The sequence below is a fragment of the Corythoichthys intestinalis genome, chromosome 13, assembly GCF_030265065.1.
Source record: "Corythoichthys intestinalis isolate RoL2023-P3 chromosome 13, ASM3026506v1, whole genome shotgun sequence".
NCBI lineage: Eukaryota > Metazoa > Chordata > Actinopteri > Syngnathiformes > Syngnathidae > Corythoichthys > Corythoichthys intestinalis.
In genome coordinates, this window is record NC_080407.1 from 3,813,534 (window position 1) to 3,832,564 (window position 19,031).

Sequence of the window (19,031 nt, forward strand, 5' to 3'; positions counted from 1 at the left end):
TAAATCAAAAATATTTGACTTAGGTAAAATTAAAATTTGATCAAATACAACGTGTAGCAGGGAAATGTTCTGTGCATATGAATTTAAGGGTCATGGTTAAAGAGTTAGACTGACTAACCAGATTTTGTTGTTGATGGATTGGTTTGTGAGTTTGTAGGGAAACTGCTTTGCTAGTCATTAAAAGCAGCAGTTTTTCCATTGCAATGCATATTTGACACAAATAGACTTTTAATAGTTTTTTAGTGCTTGCTGTAGTTGTACATTAGATATCAGAATGGCTGAGAACTCTGCAGGGTTGTATATATATGAACTTCCAGTATCAATATCGGATCGGGATCGCAATATTTGGCCTCGGTGTTACTTGGTATCGGATCGAATCCAAAATCACTGGTATCGCCCATCCCTAATGCCAACCTTAATCCAATACATTTCAGGTCAGTTGAACACTCTCAATTGTCCCTAGCTATAATTGTGTATAAGAAGGTTCCATTGCCGAAATGGGGTGAATATTCACTTCCCCGCAACCACCCACTTTGGAGTGGAGAGGGGCCAGTTGGACTGATAGCTAATTTGAAGCTAATCAATAGTAGTCTGCGTTTCTTCCTGTGTGTCAACCCGGTCCGATGCCCTTGTCAAAGTGTCGGAGCGGCATCAGTTTGGTGACTGCAAAATCTATGAGAGTGCAGATTGATTTTCACGCCAAGTCCGGTTGCATTGCGCGTACTAGATGATAACTGGATTGAACATTAAGACAATTGTTTGGCTTAAATAAACAAATACACCTGCGCACCAATGAAACAGCTTCCCTCTCAGCCAATAATAGGAAGCCCACCCGCGCGGGAGGAGGTGTGTCTGCCTGTGCCAAAAGTGTCCGTACGCGCAAGTGTGAGCTCACACACCAAGAGAGAGACTGAAGACAAGGAGAAGAAAACAGCTAGGTGCTTTCACTCATCCTTATGAAGGACACAAATTCCAAGCTACAGTGAAGTAATGCGCGTCTTCACACATAGTAGGGGATTCCTCTGAGGTATGCGAGAGAGGAGCCGAGGAGCAGGAGCGCGTTTCAGCCCCGCGGGGGAGCTCAGGCGCTCACTCCGGTCGACGGCGCGCCGTCTCCCTGGCAACCATGGGCTGCAATTTGTGCACCTTGCAGAAGCGGGAGGAGCACTACAAGTTGCTGTATGAGATTGCACAGGTGAGCCGTGAAACGAAACTAGCTCAGAAACATGTTGGAATTTCAGATGATAATTATATGGTTGTAGAAAACTATCAGAAAGACAATTTGAACGAACGCTCATTCGTTGCCACCCTACCAGTTCAAATAGATTGGCTGTCTAGCATTGTCAATCACAGCTAATGAGTGAATTGACAATCAAAACAGTTATCAATTTATTTAAAAAGTAGGTGACACCCAGAAAATCCATATTGAAACCAACCCCCCCCCCAAAATTGCGATTTTTGTCCTCTACCTCAAAGCGCTACACTTGCCCGCTATCCCCTTGCCGCGTTTTCCTTTCATCATCCCGCAATTCTCAAATCTTCTCCTCCTCCATCCCGACTCACTCATGTTTTTCTCCCGCGGAGCATTTTTGGTTTCCACGGATACCGCCTGAGTGGAATAAAGATGAAAGATTTGAGGGGGCATATATTGTCAAGAGATTAAAAATCGCTCACTTTGTTGTCTTTTAGTTGTATTTTAAACTGGAGCAAATCGTAAATGTTTTTGTTGTTGTTACATGTTTGGTTTTTGGTGAGCTTTATCAGCGTTTATTCAAAAATCTAAAAAGAAAAAAAATCTATTCAAACAAACGGAGGAAAGATCAAACTTGCTAGGCTTTGAATTTGTCTGCTGAGGCAGAAATCTGCTCTCTTATGTTTTTTTTTTAAACTTTATTTACACAAAAACAACTACAAATAATGGGCGAACCATTCACATACAATCAACAGATTTACAACAACAACAACAAAATAAAAAAAATGGTCGGGGTCATTTTTAACACAAGCCGTACTGTTTGCAAAGTCTTTTGGTCCTTGTCGCTTTGGGGTTCAAAGAGGAACTTAAATCGTCCAAATATAAAGAAACATTTTCCCCAAAACATGAAAATTTGGTCTTTGATTAGCATATTTTACACAGTGAATGTGAAATTTTGCGTATATCAAAATAAGATTTACAACATATCTTTTATCCATTTCTGGTTCTTCAACGTTGGGCTCTCGTATGTGCTAAGTTGAAAGTTGCGCTTGAAACAATCATTGTGTTTTTGTCCCCCCCCCCCCCAATTGGACTCAATACACAGTTTCCATTTAAATAAGTGAAGGAATCGGTGAAAGAATTACAGTATTTGATCATATGCGTATTGGACTGCGTCATGGTTATGTCCACCAGGGACAGATGCTTAGCCACATGTCCGGTCTGTTAGACGGCACCGTGGGGAGTTTAGACCATTTCTCAGTCCGGTCCAGTCCACACACAGCCGGCCACTCCATATGGCATTTTTAGACCAGATCAGGTGAAATGATACAATGGTGTTGTATGGTGTAATTTGACAGTTTCATAAGCTATGGATTCATGTCCACTTTCCTCAGCCTTGAAAAGTACGCTTGTTTGGGAGGGGTGAAAAGGGCAACAATCCTTCTGTGCTGGCTGCGATAAGCCCGGAATAAAAGCCTTTCTGGGGTGGACGCAATTTACCCCTTGTAGAAAAAAAAGTGAAAAGATCCCCACGCATATATGCGTATCTATAAAGGTCACATAAAATGTGTTTATTGCACTTTCTCTGATTTACTTTTACGACTGTGTAAAAATGTCAACTCCGAGGACTTATCAGTTGTTATCAGCCTGGGCCAATTAGCAGAGATGATAGGATAAAGAATGAAGGGGGGAACGGAAACGCATCGTGTCATTTGTTATTTTGACATACAAGGCGAGGACAATTTGTATAGCTCAGTTAAACACAAGGTCATTCAAAGTGAAATTTTAAAGTCTCCTTTGAGTGGAATGATTTCACATTTTGTGTCATATGCTCCAATTTTCATGTATTTTTTGAAGACTTTGACCGCAGCATTCTGAATGAGCTGCATCCTGAATGATTTTTTTGTTAAGACCCGTAAAAAGGCCAGAATCCACAAAATCCACTGTCTCGGTTTTAGGGTGGGTATTCTTTGCCTTGAAGCCTATTTGATATGTATAGTGCCCTCCATAATTATTGGCACCCCTGAAAAAGATTCTAATTTTTCTTTAATTCAACTAATATGGGTCCTTAATGGGGAAAAAAAAAGAAAAATCCAACCTTCAATACAAGTGCATTCGTTCAGTGGGGAAAAAAATCCCACATAAATAAAAAAATATTTGACATCAAATAATGTGTGTCACAATTATTAGCACCCCTGGTGTTAATACTTTGTACAACCCCCTTTTGCCAACAAAACAAGGTCTGGGGACTGAGATTCATGATGCCACCCCCATACTTCACAGTGGGTATGAGGTGCTGTCTACACGCCAACAAGCTGTTTGGAAGGCATGCACGGAGAAAACCTTTCCTCACACACAATCATAAACACAAATGTCTGGAGTTCGCCATGCGGTATTGGGGCTTCAACTGGGACCGTGTGCTTTGGTCAGATGAGATCAAGATTGAGTTTTTTGGAACCAAACACTAAGTGGGTCTGGCGTGCCACGAAAGATGCGCATGCTGAAAAGCACCTCATACCCACTGTGAAGTATGGGGGTGGGTCAGTGATCCTGTGGGGCTGTTTCGCTTCCAAAGGCCCTGGGAACCTTGTTAAGGTGTGTGGCATCATGAATGCTTTGAAATACCAGGACATTTTAAATCAAAATCTGTTGCCCTCTGCCCGAAAGCTGAAGATGGGTCGTCACTGGGTCTTTCAGCAAGACTATCACCCTAAACATATGGCCAAATCTACACAGAAATCTTTTTCAGGGGTGCCAATAATTATGGAGGGCATTGTATCTAGATATATCTAGCCAGAATTAGAAGCACGCTATTACGTTTTTGTTTTTTGTGGAAGTGTAACATGTCAGGCTCCAAAATCACAATATTTACTACGTAGATTATAAAAAAAATAATTAATAAATAAAAAACTTCCAAAGAAAGCTCATCCATTGCTCTTCAAATTAGGCAAATTTTGGGAAAAATGAAGCAAGGATGCTGGTGGTCCAACGGGGGGATGCGGTTACAGCAAGCAACGGTGTTGAATTCCCACTTAACTTAGCCGAGTTTGGAAGTCAATTAGGCCCGCTCGGGGGAAGCCTCGAGTCCAGTTACGGATTGAATAGCACAAAACCATCTGGGTAGTCGGGGGGTATGATTACATGCGGCACGTAAATATAACACATTTGCGCCCTCAGGCTGGGGAGTTGGAAGTTCCTAATGGTGTGGAGGTGAAGAAAATGGCTAATATTACTACTACTACAGTAAAATGCAGATTCTTAAAGCTTTAACTTGTTCATGCAGAATTCTAAGAGTAGTCTTCACTTTTTCTCCACCAAAGGGCAAACCTCATATGAATAATGCTAATGAGCTGGATGTTCCTGAAACATGCATCAGTGAAATTAATTTAAAAAGTTGCGATGATGGAAAAACATTGAGTTCACACTCCAGGCTTTTTTGTTTTATGCAAAGAGACATCACATGAATCTTTGATTTTTTTTTTTAGGTCTTTTGAGGAAAATAATCCACTTTCCAAGTGTTTTATGCCTTTAGCCAAAACCTATTTTAAAAGGCTTATTTTAATTGTAAATGGTAGAAAATTGAAGCTTTTTAACTGTAATACTACTTTGGCGTATTCATTCTAGCGGACAGAGGTTATTTGTCCGTATTCTTACTCCATTTACAAGACTGTGAACAAACAAGTTATTGACGAGCACATGAATTTTTTCATTTTTGTCATTTTTCTGCGATTTATCGCTCTAATTTCAGTATATCGTAAAGCACATTTTACTGTACGTCTATCTAGTTTTCATTGCTGATAGGTTCGACATTTTCAATCTATTTTGAACACCCCATTAAGTTCCCAAAAATGGTCCTAATAAAGTGCACCAGAAGCAGGTCTGCCTCGCAATTTTAATCTTCTACTATCACCTTGGGCCTGGGACGAATACTTCAGCTTCATCATAGATTGCAAAATGTTTTTATATTTATAAACGAATATCTATTCTAGGGCTGTCAAACGATTAAAAATTTTAATCGAGTTAATTACAGCTTAAAAATTAATTAATCGTAATTAATCGCAATTCAAACCATTTATAAAATATGCCATATTTTTTCTGTAAATTATTGTTGGAATGGAAAGATAAGACAAGGTGGATATATATATTCAACATGCGGTACATAAGGACTGTATTTGTTTATTATAACAACAAATCAACAAGATGGCATTAACATTCTGTTAAAGCGATCCATGGATAGAAAGACTTGTAGTTCTTAAAAGATAAATGTTAGTACAAGTTATAGAAATTTTATATTAAAACCCCTCTTAATGTTTTCGTTTTAATAAAATTTGTAAATTTTTCAATCAAAAAATAAACTAGTAGCCCACCATTGTTGATGTCAATAATTACTTACACAATGCTCATGGGTGCTGAAGCCTATAAAATCAGTCGCACCCAAGCGCCAGCAGAGGGCAGCAAAACTCCACAAAACACAACAAGTGGGCATTTCACTGTACTGTCATTTAAATCTGTCTGAGCGGGGCATGTGCGTTAATTGCGTCAAATATTTTGACGTGATTAATTTTAAAAATTAATGACCGTCTGTTAACGCGATAATTTTGACAGCCCTAATCTATTCATTTGGAATTCATCTCCAGAGAGGAAAGCTTAGCTCCAGTCTGGATGCAGGACTAATTGGCTGTTTTTGTGTACGATCTTAAGTCTGTAAACTGGTGAAGGACACTCATTGCCACTTGAGTGTACATTGGAGCGCCCTGTCTCCTTGAACCCGCATTTTATGTCCGAGAGCGGGCATCTTTACCGCTCGCTCTCCGTTTGATTTGCATTTTTGGTTAACTGACTCCCATTAAATGCCTTGTCACTTTGATTCATTGATGCAATGCTGAAATGAAAAATATTTACAGTACATTAGTAGACAAAGATAATTATGCTTTGTCTTAACAGCTTGCAAGCAACTAGCTAGCTAAAGAATTTGAATTTGAACTGAAGCTTTGTCTTCATATTTTTTTTAATGATATCTTTCATAACAAAACACCTACAGTGCTGGCCAAAGCTATTGGCACCCCTGCAATTCTGTCAGATAATGCTCAATTTCTCACTGAAAATGATTGCAATTACAAATGCTTTGGTTGTAATATCTCCATTTATTTTGCTTGCAATGAAAAAACACAAACGAGAACGGGATAAAAAAAAACTAAATCAAAATCATTTTACACAAAACTTCAGAAATGGGCCGGACAAACGTATTGGCAACCTCACCCTAATACTTGGTTGCACAACCTTTAGACAAAATAACTGCAAGCAACCGCTTCCGGTATCCATCAATGAGTTACTTACAATGCTATGCTGGAATTTAAGACCATTGTTCTTCGGCCAACTGCTCCAGGTCTCTGAGATTTGAAGGGTGCATTTTCAGATCTCTCCACAGGTGTTCTATGGGATTCAGGTCTGGACTCATTGCTGGCCACTTTAGAAGTCTCCAGTGCTTTGTCTCAAACTTTTTTCTAGTGCTTTTTGAAGTGTGTTTTGGGTCATTGTCCTGCTGGAAGACCCATGACCTCTGAGGGAGACCCAGCTTTCTCACACTAGGCCGACATTATGCTACAAAATTTCTTCAGACTTCATAATGCCATGCACACGGACAAGCAATCCAGTGCCTGAGGCAGCAAAGCAACCTCAAAACATCAGTGAACCTCTGCCATGTTTGACTGTGGGGACCGGGTTCTTTTCTTTGAAGGCCTCGTTTTTTTCCCCTATAAACTCTATGTTGATGCCTTTTGCCAAACAGCTTTACTTTTGTCTCATCTGACCCAAGAGCATTCTTTCAAAACGTTTTTGGCTTTTTCAGGTATTTGGCAAACTCCAGCCTAGCTTTTTTATGTCTCTGGGTCAGACGTGGAGTCTTCCTCTGTATCCTACCATAGAGTCCCTTTTCGTTCAGACACCGACGAATAGCACGGGTTGACGCCTTGGACTGCAGGACAGCTTGAACTTGTTTGGATGTTAGTCGAGGTTCTTCATCCACCATCCGCACAATCTTTCATTAAAATGTTCGTCAATTTTTCTTTTCCGTCTACATCTAGGGAGGTTAGCCACAGTGCAATGGGCTTTACAGTTATTGATGACACTGCGCACGGTAGACACAGGAACATTCAGGTCTTTGGAGATTGCCCATGCTTCCTCACAGTTTTGCTTCTCAAGTCCTCAGACAGTTCTTTGGTCTTCTTTCTTTTCTCCATGCTCAATGTGGTACACAAAAGGACACAAGACAGAGGTTGAGTCAACTTTAATCCATTTTAACTGGTTGCAAGTGTGATTTAGTTATTGCCACCACCTGTTATGTGCCACAGGTAAGTAACAGGTAACATGATTTTTCAAAGGGTGCCAATACTTTTGTCCGACCCGATTTTGGACTTTTGTGTAAAATGATAATGATTTAATTTTTTTCCCCATTCTCTTTTGTGTTTTTTCATTGCAGACAAAATAAATGACGATATGACGACCCAAGCATTTGTAATTGCAATCATTTTTGGGGAGAAATTGAGCATTATCTGACAGAATTGAAGGGGTGCCAATACTTTTAGCCAGCACTGTATGATGTAAAAGCCCATAAAAATAATAGCGAAGACCTGAAAATTTTGAAAGTCACCTGAAAAAAGTAATTGCCACATAAAATACATAAAGTCTTCTAAATTAATTCAAAGTTATTTGAAAAATGCATTCCATCCAGGTAGTCGTAGTTCGTTTGAACTTGTTTTGTTGAGTTTATTGTTATGAGTCGTTTTATGGAAGACACACAATACTTGGTTTCACTGTTGGATTCGAATCCAGTGGCGCCACCAGGCGGCCAGTGGCCACGGCCACCCCTGGCCACCCCGCTTGCCAGTATATCGTTAGATTGTTGTAGCATCAGTTATGCATTTCATCCCAAATGAATGCATTTATTTTGTTTTATTAAATGTAGGGCTGTCAAAGTCATCGCGTTAACGGGCGGTAATTGATTTTTTAAATTAATCACGTGAAAATATTTATTGCAATTAACACATTCGTGGTACGAGTCACTCACGCATTGCCGCAAACAGCCTACAATGGTGCCGTTTTACTTATATACAGAGATAAGAGGCAGTGTGCAAGTGAGTGGAGTAGATACAAGCATTCACTGAGACCGTGCTTTTAATTGGCAAAAGCTTTGTCATCTCTCCCACGAGACTATAAATATTGTGGGAAGCGACGTGGGGAAGAATGACAGGAATTGATCTTTTTCTTAACACCCTGTAGTGTACCCAACGCAGAGAAGATATTGCATTTGCAGCCACCACACACAGTCATGGTTGCACCACTTTCCATTATACATTTGGGCAGAATAGTTAAGTCGCTACAGTATCAAGGAAGGAATTGATCTTAACACCTTCTTAACAACCATCTTCTTAACACCTTATGTTACTTCCCAATGCAGAGAAGATATATCAATTGGTAGCACTACGCACAGTCATGGTTCCACTTCCCATCATGCATTTGGGCATGGCTAAAGTATCATTTACTGAAAGCTCAACAAATACACTAGATGGCAATATTTAGTCACAATATACAAACTCACATTTATCCTTTAAGAATTACAAGTCTTTCTATCCGTGGATCCCTTTCACGGAAAGAATGTAGATAATGTTAATGCCATCTTGTGGATTTATTGTTATAATAAACAAATACAGTACTTATGTACAGTGTGTTGAATGTATATATCCGTCTTGTCTATCTTTCCATTCCAACAATAATTTACAGAAAAATATGGCACATTTTAGAGATGGTTTGAATTGCGATTAATTACGATTAATTAATTTTTAAGCTGTGATTAACTCTATGAAAAATTTTAATCGTTTGACAGCCCTACTTAAATGCACACCTTATGCCTAATATATGCATACCACAATAAAACAGAATTGTTGTGGAACTCAAAATGTTGACTGGACAGTTATGGACTATGCACATTAAATCATTAGTAACATCAAATATTACACAGAGTATATCAGTAGCCATGTCGTTAAGTCTTTTAAGTTTTCCCCTGACCTTTTTACTGCAATAATATAATGAAAACCTGAAATTATGGCTTTTAGTTTTGGCCACCCCAAGATTTTAAGTGGCCCCATCTGGCCACCCCTATGAAAAATTTCTGGAGGCGCCACTGTTCCAATCCTCAACCCAAGAGTTGTTTTCCCTTTGCAAAAATGTCTTCCTGCATGACACAGTCACGAGGCAAGGGTCAATGCGATTCACTGAAGCCTGCCACTCAAAGTCCCCTCTTCCACTTTTATTATTGAAATGAGACATTTATGACAGCTACGGTCTTCTCAGACGAGATTGCAGCAGATTGTGGGCGCCCACCGCCACCTGCGCTTCATTCCCTTGTAACATAGCGCTCATTCACCGGCATAGAATGACACTTGGAGTGAAGTTCACAACAATCGTGATCTGAAGCGAGGTTGAATACCCAGAAGCTTATTGTCCTTTGGCCCATTGTGAATCCTTTTCAGTCGCGCTCGCTTTATCTGCGCAGTTATTGCAACCAATCACATTGTAGCCGTGTCAAGCCTTTCGGGAGATGATGTCGTGTATGAGGAATGTCTTTTTTTTTTTGGGCCAAACAATGACGCCCTACCCAACAGATTCAGCGATGAGTTTTTGTTATCTCTACGCGACAACCACAAATAAAACGGCATCTCTTATCGGCAAAAGATAAAAGCCATTGAGACATTTTAAAGGGGTTGACTCTTGAGCAGATTGGAGGCCTCGGGCTGACCTTCATTGTGCTACTTTTAACCCCAATCTCAAGACGTGTGCTGGGACGCAGTAGTGGTTGACGATGGGTTTAATTTGCAGATGACAACCATGTGACCTAGAATGGGTTTTGCTATCCTTAGAAAATCAGATTAAAAAAAAAAAAAAAGTCCTTTAGTTTCGCAACCAAAGAGTCGATTATTCTATAAATATGGCATTAATTTTATTTTATTTTATAGTGGTAGCACTCAAGTGTGTTCATTCCATTAAGTTTGCATTTTTGGTTTAATAAGTCAACAAAGTCTTGCTTTTTGGAAATATTATGTGTCAGTGTTTATATATAATTAGGGCTGTCAAAATTATCACGTTAACGGGCGGTTATTTTTTTTTTTAATTAATCACATTAAAACATTTGACGCAATTAACGCAAATGCGCCGCTCAAACAGATTAAAATGACAGCACAGTGTCATGTCCACTTGTTACTACTGTTTTTTTTGGTGTTTTGTCGCCCTCTGCTGGCGCTTAGGTGCGACTGATTTTATGGGTTTCAGCACCATGAGCATTGTGTAATTATTGACATCAACAATGGCGAGCTACTAGTTTATTTTTTGATTGAAAATTTTACAAATTTTATCAAAACGAAAACATTAAGAGGGGTTTTAATATAAAATTTCTATAACTTGTATTAACATTTATCTTTTAAGAACTACAAGTCTTTCTATCCACGGATCGCTTTAACAGAATGTTAATAATGTTAATGCCATCTTGTTGATTTATTCTTATAATAAACAAATACAGTACTTATGTACAGTATGTTGAATGTATCCGTCCTGTGTCTTATCTTTCCATTCCGACAATAATTTACAGAAAAATATGGCATATTTTATAGATGGTTTGAATTGCGATTAATTAATTTTTAAGTTGACTAACTCGATTAAAAATGTCAATTGTTTGACAGCCCTTTATATAATACATTGGCTGTTTACACATTTGCTTTCAGGTTAGCTGACTGGTGTCAGTCACTTTGACGTCCTTAGGTGAGCACGTTCACCCCCACCTCATTCCCATGTGGCGTGTCCTTTTCATATCTTACAGGGAGTAATAAAATACATGCCTACTGCTGCATGAAATCTGTTTTATTATTATTTATCTAATAGGCTCACTGCGGTTAATTAGGATGCAGGGTAAATAAAACTGATTCATATCAGTTGAGGAATATGATTAAAATTACACTACAGGCGCTCCTATGGTATAATATTTTACCATTATTTGACTCTGTAGCTAAACATAGCTTTACGGTCGTCTTCCCTCAGGTGAACAGACGTAATTTCTCCAAGGTGGAGCAGGATGAGACCGAGGGAGAGGCTATACAGCGAGACCCCATTGTTGTCCAGGTCATCCGACCAGTTGCACAGTACCAAGCTGGTCTGTCGCAGGAGGCGTGCTTGACAGACGTCTGCACACAAACAGATATCACCTTCGAGCATATTATGGCGCTAGCCAAGCTTCGACCAGTGACGCCACCTGTGCCTGACGTCTGTCCTTTCCTTTTGTCTGACAGGTTTGTGATACTTTTTTTTTTCAAAAGGCCTGGCAAAGTAGTCACTTTTATGTTATAAGTTTTATTCCTGATAGTGTGTTCAAATCACTGCTATTTTCTTATCAGCTGCCATTCAATCCACACAATGGAACACGAGTTCTATGAATGTCCCGAGTACCTGTCAAATATACCCTCTGAAGTGGAACGATCGGGAGCTTACGTTTATGAGGTACGGTAGCATTTTTCTTCCTTTTTATTACATTACCATTTACCAGTTAACATTAAAGGCAGCAAAACTGGTAATGGAAAAGCCTCAATTAAGAAACACAAATGCAAATATTGAAGAAGTTTTCATGCTTTCAGGATGTTTTTAAACGATTCGACATTAAAATATATCGCAAAAGCACAGTGGAAACACCTTTTCAAAATTTATACGCCACAGTACGTGAATTACCCAGGTTTTTGCAACATTCACACTAATAAATAAAGTTTGGTCAGCATTTGAGCTAATTTTGAACCAAATCAGTGCTACACACACACACATTATAAACTAGTACGATAATGTGCACACGAGAAGACATGTAGTATTGTTTTTGTGTGCGCGCCATTGCAACGCATACATTACAGCAGTCCAGAAGAGGACCCGTGTGTGATTGTCTGTGACAGTGACGAGCTGCCGTCAACCATTAATGGGCACTTCCTGGTTCAGCGAACGGCATTGTGGGTCATTAGGGCTTCCTAGCTGCCAGATGAGGCCTGCCGTGCTGCGCGATATGGATGAGAGGGTTTTCACAATCACAACAAGGTCAGATTGGCAGCCAGGTAGCACATTTCAGCATCCTCACTTAGCGCCGTCCACTCGTGTGTATCTAACTGAAACATGGAGGGCTTTCAGACTGGATGAATGAGACAGGATAGTCCCTGGAGTTGTTCCTGATTGACAGTTCACTAGTATAATCTGGAAGTCGGCAACAACTCCGAGTAGCTAAAAGTATAGAAACTAAGCCTGAACGATATATCGTTTAAACATCGCCATTGCGATGTGCACGTGGGCGATAGTCCCATCGCAAGCACGTGCGATAGTTTTTTTTGTTTTTTTTAAAATCCATATAGTCATGCTTTCTACTCTGCGCACAGCCTCACACCCTCCCTCTCCTAGCCCTTTGTTCTTCTCAGTCACTGCGGCACTTGCTTATTAAAGTTAACGATGGCTTTGATCTGGCCAAAGAAGCAGACTTTACACGGGCATCTGTCAATCATCGTTTAACTTGTTAAACAGTTTCTGCAAGGAAGCCGCGCTGGAATGAATGTGTGTGTGTGTGGAGACGTTGGAGACATAAATGCCAGAAGTGATCATGAGGAGTTTGAAATTTCTACATGTCACTCCAACGGTCACAGCTGATCATAATTTTGACATATGAAGTGCTTAAAAAACCATTTTATATACATTTTTTAAATCACTTTCGAATGCTAAATCTGAAAAAATACATTGAGCACAAAAAACACACACATACAAAAAAACACTAAAAATTGTGGGGGTGCGCTACTTCGCGGTTTTTCACTTATCGCGGCGGGTTCTGGTCCCCATTAACCGCGAAAAACGAGGGATCACTGTACACTGTGGTGATGGTGAGTCATCCCAAGTCTTTCCAAACAGCTATTAAAGTCATCAAGTGAAAATTTCTTTAAAAATATATATATAATTTTTTTCTAATATCACAATATAATATCGCAATATATCGCAACCCCCCAAAAAATCGCAACAATGATTTTTTCCAATATCGTTCAGGCCGAATAGAAACACACATACAAAAAACATCTTGTAAGATTTTAAGAGGATAATGGCTTGCTAGGAAGATAGCCAGGACATATACAGTACTTTGTAACAAGTACCTATAGTATGTAACAGGTCTGATAGTGACAACACTGTAGCAGACAGTGAGCTAGCACAGTTTAGCTTAAAGCTACCAATTCACTCTAAATTCTTAGAGAATAAGGTTTTTCGAACCTTCCACATGCACAGCAGTTGCTTCATTTGGCCTGCGGTAGAGCTCCAATTTCAGGAATAATCGTGTCTAGGATGTTTCATAAAGAGGAACAAATGAAATCATGGTTCCATTGACTTAAAATTAATGAGGGCATCTTGTTCTACAGTCAAGACATACACGCCACGTCATCACAGTGTGAAAGCAATGAACATTAGCTGCAGCAATCATTTCTTTTCAATTAGACATAATAGAAATGTTAAGTGGCAATTAAGCAGAAATGTGGTGAACAGATGTTGCTGAGAAAATGCACATTCGCTGTGTACCATTTCTACATGGGCGGCGGCTGCTGCTAAATGAGGTCTTTGCACGTAAATGAAGATGCCAAACTCACACAATGCCATTGTTGGCAGCGGAAATCAGATTAGATGTCACGGCTAGCTTGATACAAATTAGACCTAATCACGTCCTATTGAACCACTCTACCATTTCAAGCCACTCCAGCTTGACGACATCACGTGTTGGTGGCGTCTGATCCTGGTTTTAAATTTGTCTGTCATGCATTGGAGAAATCAAGCAGTGTAATAAAACGGTGAGGTTCAGAAGTTATCATACATTAGCATAAATGACTTCCGTAGCGCAACCTTTGAAGGTCAATTCTGAACACAAGGTTCAATGCCATACAAATTAATTACTTCCACTGTCAATCTTGGCTGGCCCCTCCACCCGTAAAGTATGTTATTTACCTTATTGGATTACTAACCTAAACCCCATCTGCTTGGTTCACTTAACAACCATTAAGGTACATTGGAGTTCAGGGACATAGCCATCATTTGGGCCCAGTTTCCAGTAGCTGATATAATTTCATGTGTAATAAATATTAATAAAGGTGTAACAAAGTAATACATTTCTATTTATTTAATTCGGAATTCAGCAAGCTAATAAATGGAAAGTTTTTGCTTTCTCCAACAGGAAGTGGAGTTATCGAAGCAGAACACTCAAGAAAAGCTGGGCCTGACGTTGTGCTACAGAACTGATGAAGAGGAGGACATGGCCATTTATGTCAGCCAGGTACGGCCTTGTTCGGACACAATTAGCATGGTTAAGTATTAAGGGTAAATACAGTGCCCTCCATAATTATTGGCACCCCTGAAAAAGATGTGTTTTTTTAGCTTCTAATATATATTTTTTTAATTCAAATAATATGGGACCTTAATGGGAAAAAAAAAAAAAGAGACAAATCCAACCTTCAATACAAGTGCATTCATTCAGTGGGGAAAAAATCCCACATAAAGAAATAATTATTTGACATCAAATAATGTGTGCCACAATTATTAGCACCCCTGGTGTTAATACTTTGTACGACCCCCTTTTGCCAACAAAACAAGGTCTGGGGACTGAGATGGCCATGGGAGGAGCTTGATTTTATGTCTGGTGAACCATTTGTGTGTAGATTTGGCCATATGTTTAGGGTCATTGTCTTGCTGAAAGACCCAGTGACGACCCATCTTCAGCTTTCGGGCAGAGGGCAACAGATTTTGATTTAAAATGTCCTGGTATTTCAAAGCATTCATGATGCCATGCACCCCAACAAGGTTCCCAGGGCCTTTGGAAGAGAAACAGCCCCGCAGCATCACTGACCCACCCCAATACTTCACAGTGGGTATGAGGTGCTTTTCAGCATGCGCATCTTTCGTGGCACGCCAGACCCACTTCGAGTGTTTGTTGCCAAAAAGCTCAATCTTGGTCTCATCTGACCAAAGCACACGGTCCCAGTTAAAGCCCCAGTACCGCTTGGCGAACTCCAGACGTTTGCGTTTATGATTGTGAGTGAGGAAAGGTTTTCTCCGTGCATGCCTCCCAAACAGCTTGTTGGCGTTTAGACAGCACCTCATACCCACTGTGAAGTATGGGGGTGGGTCAGTGATGCTCAGGGGTGCCAATAATTATGGAGGGCACTATATATGCACTAAGACACACTTCATCCACGAACAAAAAGCTAGCTGAGGTTCTTCAAGTTCATTGTCCCCTAAGAAGGGGAAACTTATCTTACGGCAGGTAAGCACACAGAAAGCTAGCTGAGGTTCTTTGTTTATAACGTCAACAACGTCTTTGTTCAAATTATTGGCTCCTTTTCATGTGCTATCACTGAAATTAAATGTGGTGTGTGTTTTCATGCAGGTGGAGCCACACAGTTTAGCCGCAAGAGACGGCCGCATTAAAAATGGAGACCGTATTTTACAAGTAAGCTCTTCCTCGAGTGAGTCCTAAGGCCTACCCAGAAGGCACAATATCATTTCTGAAAGGGCTCTTTGTCTCAGTCGTGTTTAGATTCTCATTAAGCGAGAAGAAGATACACCATTAAGTTGCAAAGGCAGATGATTTCCTACCAACATTACATAGGGAAAAAACAAAGGCTAGCAAAAACACAACAACAACAAAAAACTATACTCGTATCTCAGCGATTAATTTTCATGCTGTGGTGTTTCTGTGAAAAATCATAGGCCCTACTGTCCACTGTCCTCGCAGCCCCATTATCTCCTTATGGCAGCTCCATTACTCTAAAGGAGAAAAGATGAACACCGCCTGTCAAAGAAGAGTTAATTGTGTAGCTGGTAAAGACTCTGGAGAGGTTGGACGGTGCGCTTGCCGCACCTGTAGTGGAGCATGCTTAGCGATAGAGATAATGATAGCTGGGAGGGTTACAGATGGTCGTGATGTGTGGGTTAAAAAGGGATTGGGCTTGTTGGACAAGCACACAAAAGCTAATTTTACAGACATGCTTTTTGTGTGCAGATAAACGGCCATGTGGTACAAGACAGAGAGAAGGCTGTTTCTTTGCTGGCAGGAGAAAATGCGAAGAGCATCGTCCTGCTGGTGACAAGGCCAGAGACACAGGTCACAATCATGGGCGTCGTCTTCACAACCTATCTAGGTTCTTCTTTTAATAAAAAGATTTTGGTCTGGTTTTCAGATAGACGATGATGTATGGCTTGATGATGAGCAACTGAAGATGGAGAAAGACTGCAACCTCAGAAAAGACGAGGTGAGAATTGGCAAATAGAGATTTGGAAGGGAAACGATTTGATTCTTTGTCCGTAGGCTCAAGAAGAAAGGACAACCGATACGGCTACCTGCTCGTCCAATAGCCAGGACAAAGACAGCGGGTTTGGCTGTAGTACAGACAGTCCCGAGCACCAACAGTTATTGGCCAGACTATACAGGAAGAGTCCAGCTCAGTGCTTGAGGGAACAATGGCGAGCCCAAAATCCACATAGCAGGCGTAGCACTGCGCTACCACAGGACTTGCTAGCTGAAAGCCAAGGTATGGCTCTGGAGAATCACTTTCAGCAACTTCTGGAAGTCAAGTGTCAAATCCGCAAAGGTGTCGAGTGTGGCGTGTACTCCATTCGACATAGTATCGAGTGCAGCCTCATGGAGCAAGGAGGAGGGGATGGGGATAGCGCTGAGGAGGCTGAGGAAGGTAAAGGAGTGGAACAAGAGCTGAGGATGCTAAATGAAGAACTACGCAGCATTGAGCTGGAGTGTCAGAACATCATGCAGGCCCACCAAACCAAGGAGACAAACACTTCTATGACCACAGTTTCCTCGCCTGGTCAGAGGTACAAGAGGCTAGCAGACATCCACGAACACCTTCAGAGTGATAAGACCCGAGAGAAAGACAGCTCCAGTGCCTACAACACAGCAGAGAGTGCTCGGACCACTCCTCTAGGAAGGGAGCGATCTCCAGAGCACTCTCTGCAGAGATGCATCAGCCTCACCAACCAGAAGAACCTCCAAATAGCCTCTGCAGAGTCTTCCTGTTCCATCCCCATTCCTAAGTCTCAGGCTTCACTGAACCACGCTGCTGAAGCAGATACCAGCGCCGTTTTCTCAAGCAGCCCGGACCAGAGTAACCCATCTAGATCAGAGTCCGACCCGGCGCTCCCTGCGGACGATGAGCGCTGCGAAAAGAAGCGGAAAACCAAAGATCTAAGAAGAAAACCGCAATTTGCCTCATACCAAACCAGTCCTTACCATGGCTCGCTCAGATCTCGGCAACTTCAGGTTGGTATGACAACAAGACATCCCAGCATGTTTGAGATTAGAATCTGAAAATTACAGCCAATTAAGTAGTTACTTCAAACCACAGACAAGAATTTGCGAACAAAAACTCAATTTAACTAACACTAGTTCTTATTACAGAGCTACATGCAGCTGCTACAACAGCACTCATCCTTGGAGTACTCCCAGAGCCAGCTGAGTGTCCTGAGCGTCTGCCGGGATCCGGTCAACCGGAACGGTCGCTCTGGGGAACCACGTCTGGAATGGAAGGTAAAAGTGCGGGCAGACGGCTCTCGCTACGTTGCCCGCAGACCCGCTCGCGACCGTATCCTAAGGGAGCGAGCGCTCAGGATCCGAGAAGAGCGTAGCGGCGATATGACCACGGACGACGACGCCATGAGTGAGATGAAGATGGGTCGCTACTGGAGCAAAGAGGAGAGGAAGCAGCATCTGGCGCGAGCCAGGGAGCAGAGGAAGAGGAGGGAATTCATGCAGAAGAGCCGCTTTGAGTGTCTGAAGGAGGGTCTAGCTAGCGGCGCTGAGGGCAACAAGGAGATAAACATCCTGGAGCTCAGTCACAAGAAGATGATGAAGAAGCGCAATAAAAAGATTCTTGATAATTGGATGACCATCCAAGAACTGATGAGCCACGGGGCGCGTGTTCCCGAAGACTCTGAAGTCCATAACGCCTTCTTATCTGTTACAACTGTGTAGTTGTTTACAGGGCACTTTTTACATCATATTGTCAGTGAATTGTAATACTACTGTTGCTGAGGACATGTACTGTAGCATTCGTTCACTTGAACACTTTTTTTGCAACCTCAGCAATTTTACAGTTTTTGCGAGCACACAGAAGTTTGGTAAAACTCCCATTCTTGTGGTTCCTTACTTGTCGCATTGAAGGCGACATTTTTTTATACTCTGAGAAAATGGGATATTTTTCACGATTTGTAATTTTGCCTTTAAAAATTTGTACTGACTTTTGGTTTCACACTGTGGTTGTAAATGTTTTACTAAAATTGTGCGACCTTTCCAGGACGTTACCTCAAGAATCGATCTGTTGCGACCTTTTGAGCAGACCCTTAAGAATGAATTAATGTGTGATTTCAATTGTTTACATAATCGTTTTTATTTATAATTTATTGTAAATTATTATTCTTAATTATCATTACATGGCTACCTTTCAATATGTCAATAAACATCTTATTTGTAGCTTTACTACCAAAATAAAATGGCTTTGACTCATTTATGAAGATTGATATTTTAACACTGGTTTCAGGATATTTTAAGTTGTATGCATTTTTGTAATGATGTAAAGATGCCGGTTTCATAAATTGTGGGGATCCGTTGATCACTAAAATATAGATTGCACTTGTCCGCCGATCGTGTTTAGCGTCTGTTAGCCAGATTAGCCTGCTAGCATTTGGTTGTGGACATTAACACGATATTTTCTTGCCCCTAAAAAACATTTACACT

The 19,031-nt window shown here is 40.9% G+C and overlaps 1 protein-coding gene and 1 long non-coding RNA gene across 6 annotated transcripts in view; one reads left to right on the plus strand and one right to left on the minus strand.

Annotated features, from left to right (window-relative positions):
- LOC130929057 (uncharacterized) overlaps nt 1–19,031 on the minus strand; it is a 121,727-nt gene that overhangs the window by 82,484 nt on the left and 20,212 nt on the right. The gene's annotated exons all lie outside the window — the stretch shown is intronic.
- Nucleotides 1,095–18,992, plus strand: pdzrn4 (PDZ domain containing ring finger 4). The gene is made up of 9 exons (XM_057855946.1): nt 1,095–1,195; nt 11,279–11,526; nt 11,632–11,734; nt 14,463–14,561; nt 15,672–15,734; nt 16,287–16,388; nt 16,465–16,536; nt 16,593–17,558; nt 17,697–18,992. Exons 1-9 carry the CDS (start codon nt 1,127–1,129, stop codon nt 18,267–18,269), a joined length of 2,295 nt encoding a protein of 764 aa, XP_057711929.1. The 5' UTR covers nt 1,095–1,126; the 3' UTR covers nt 18,270–18,992.

What these genes read in the sequence shown, in the direction of transcription:
- pdzrn4 (XM_057855946.1), top strand. Translation starts at nt 1,127, where the DNA reads ATGGGCTGCAATTTGTGCACCTTGCAGAAGCGGGAGGAGCACTACAAG. An exon ending in ATGGAGACCGTATTTTACAA is followed by an intron (nt 15,735 to 16,286) that starts GTAAGCTCTTCC and finishes TTTTGTGTGCAG; the next exon opens with ATAAACGGCCATGTGGTACA. An exon ending in GCAACCTCAGAAAAGACGAG is followed by an intron (nt 16,537 to 16,592) that starts GTGAGAATTGGC and finishes CTTTGTCCGTAG; the next exon opens with GCTCAAGAAGAAAGGACAAC.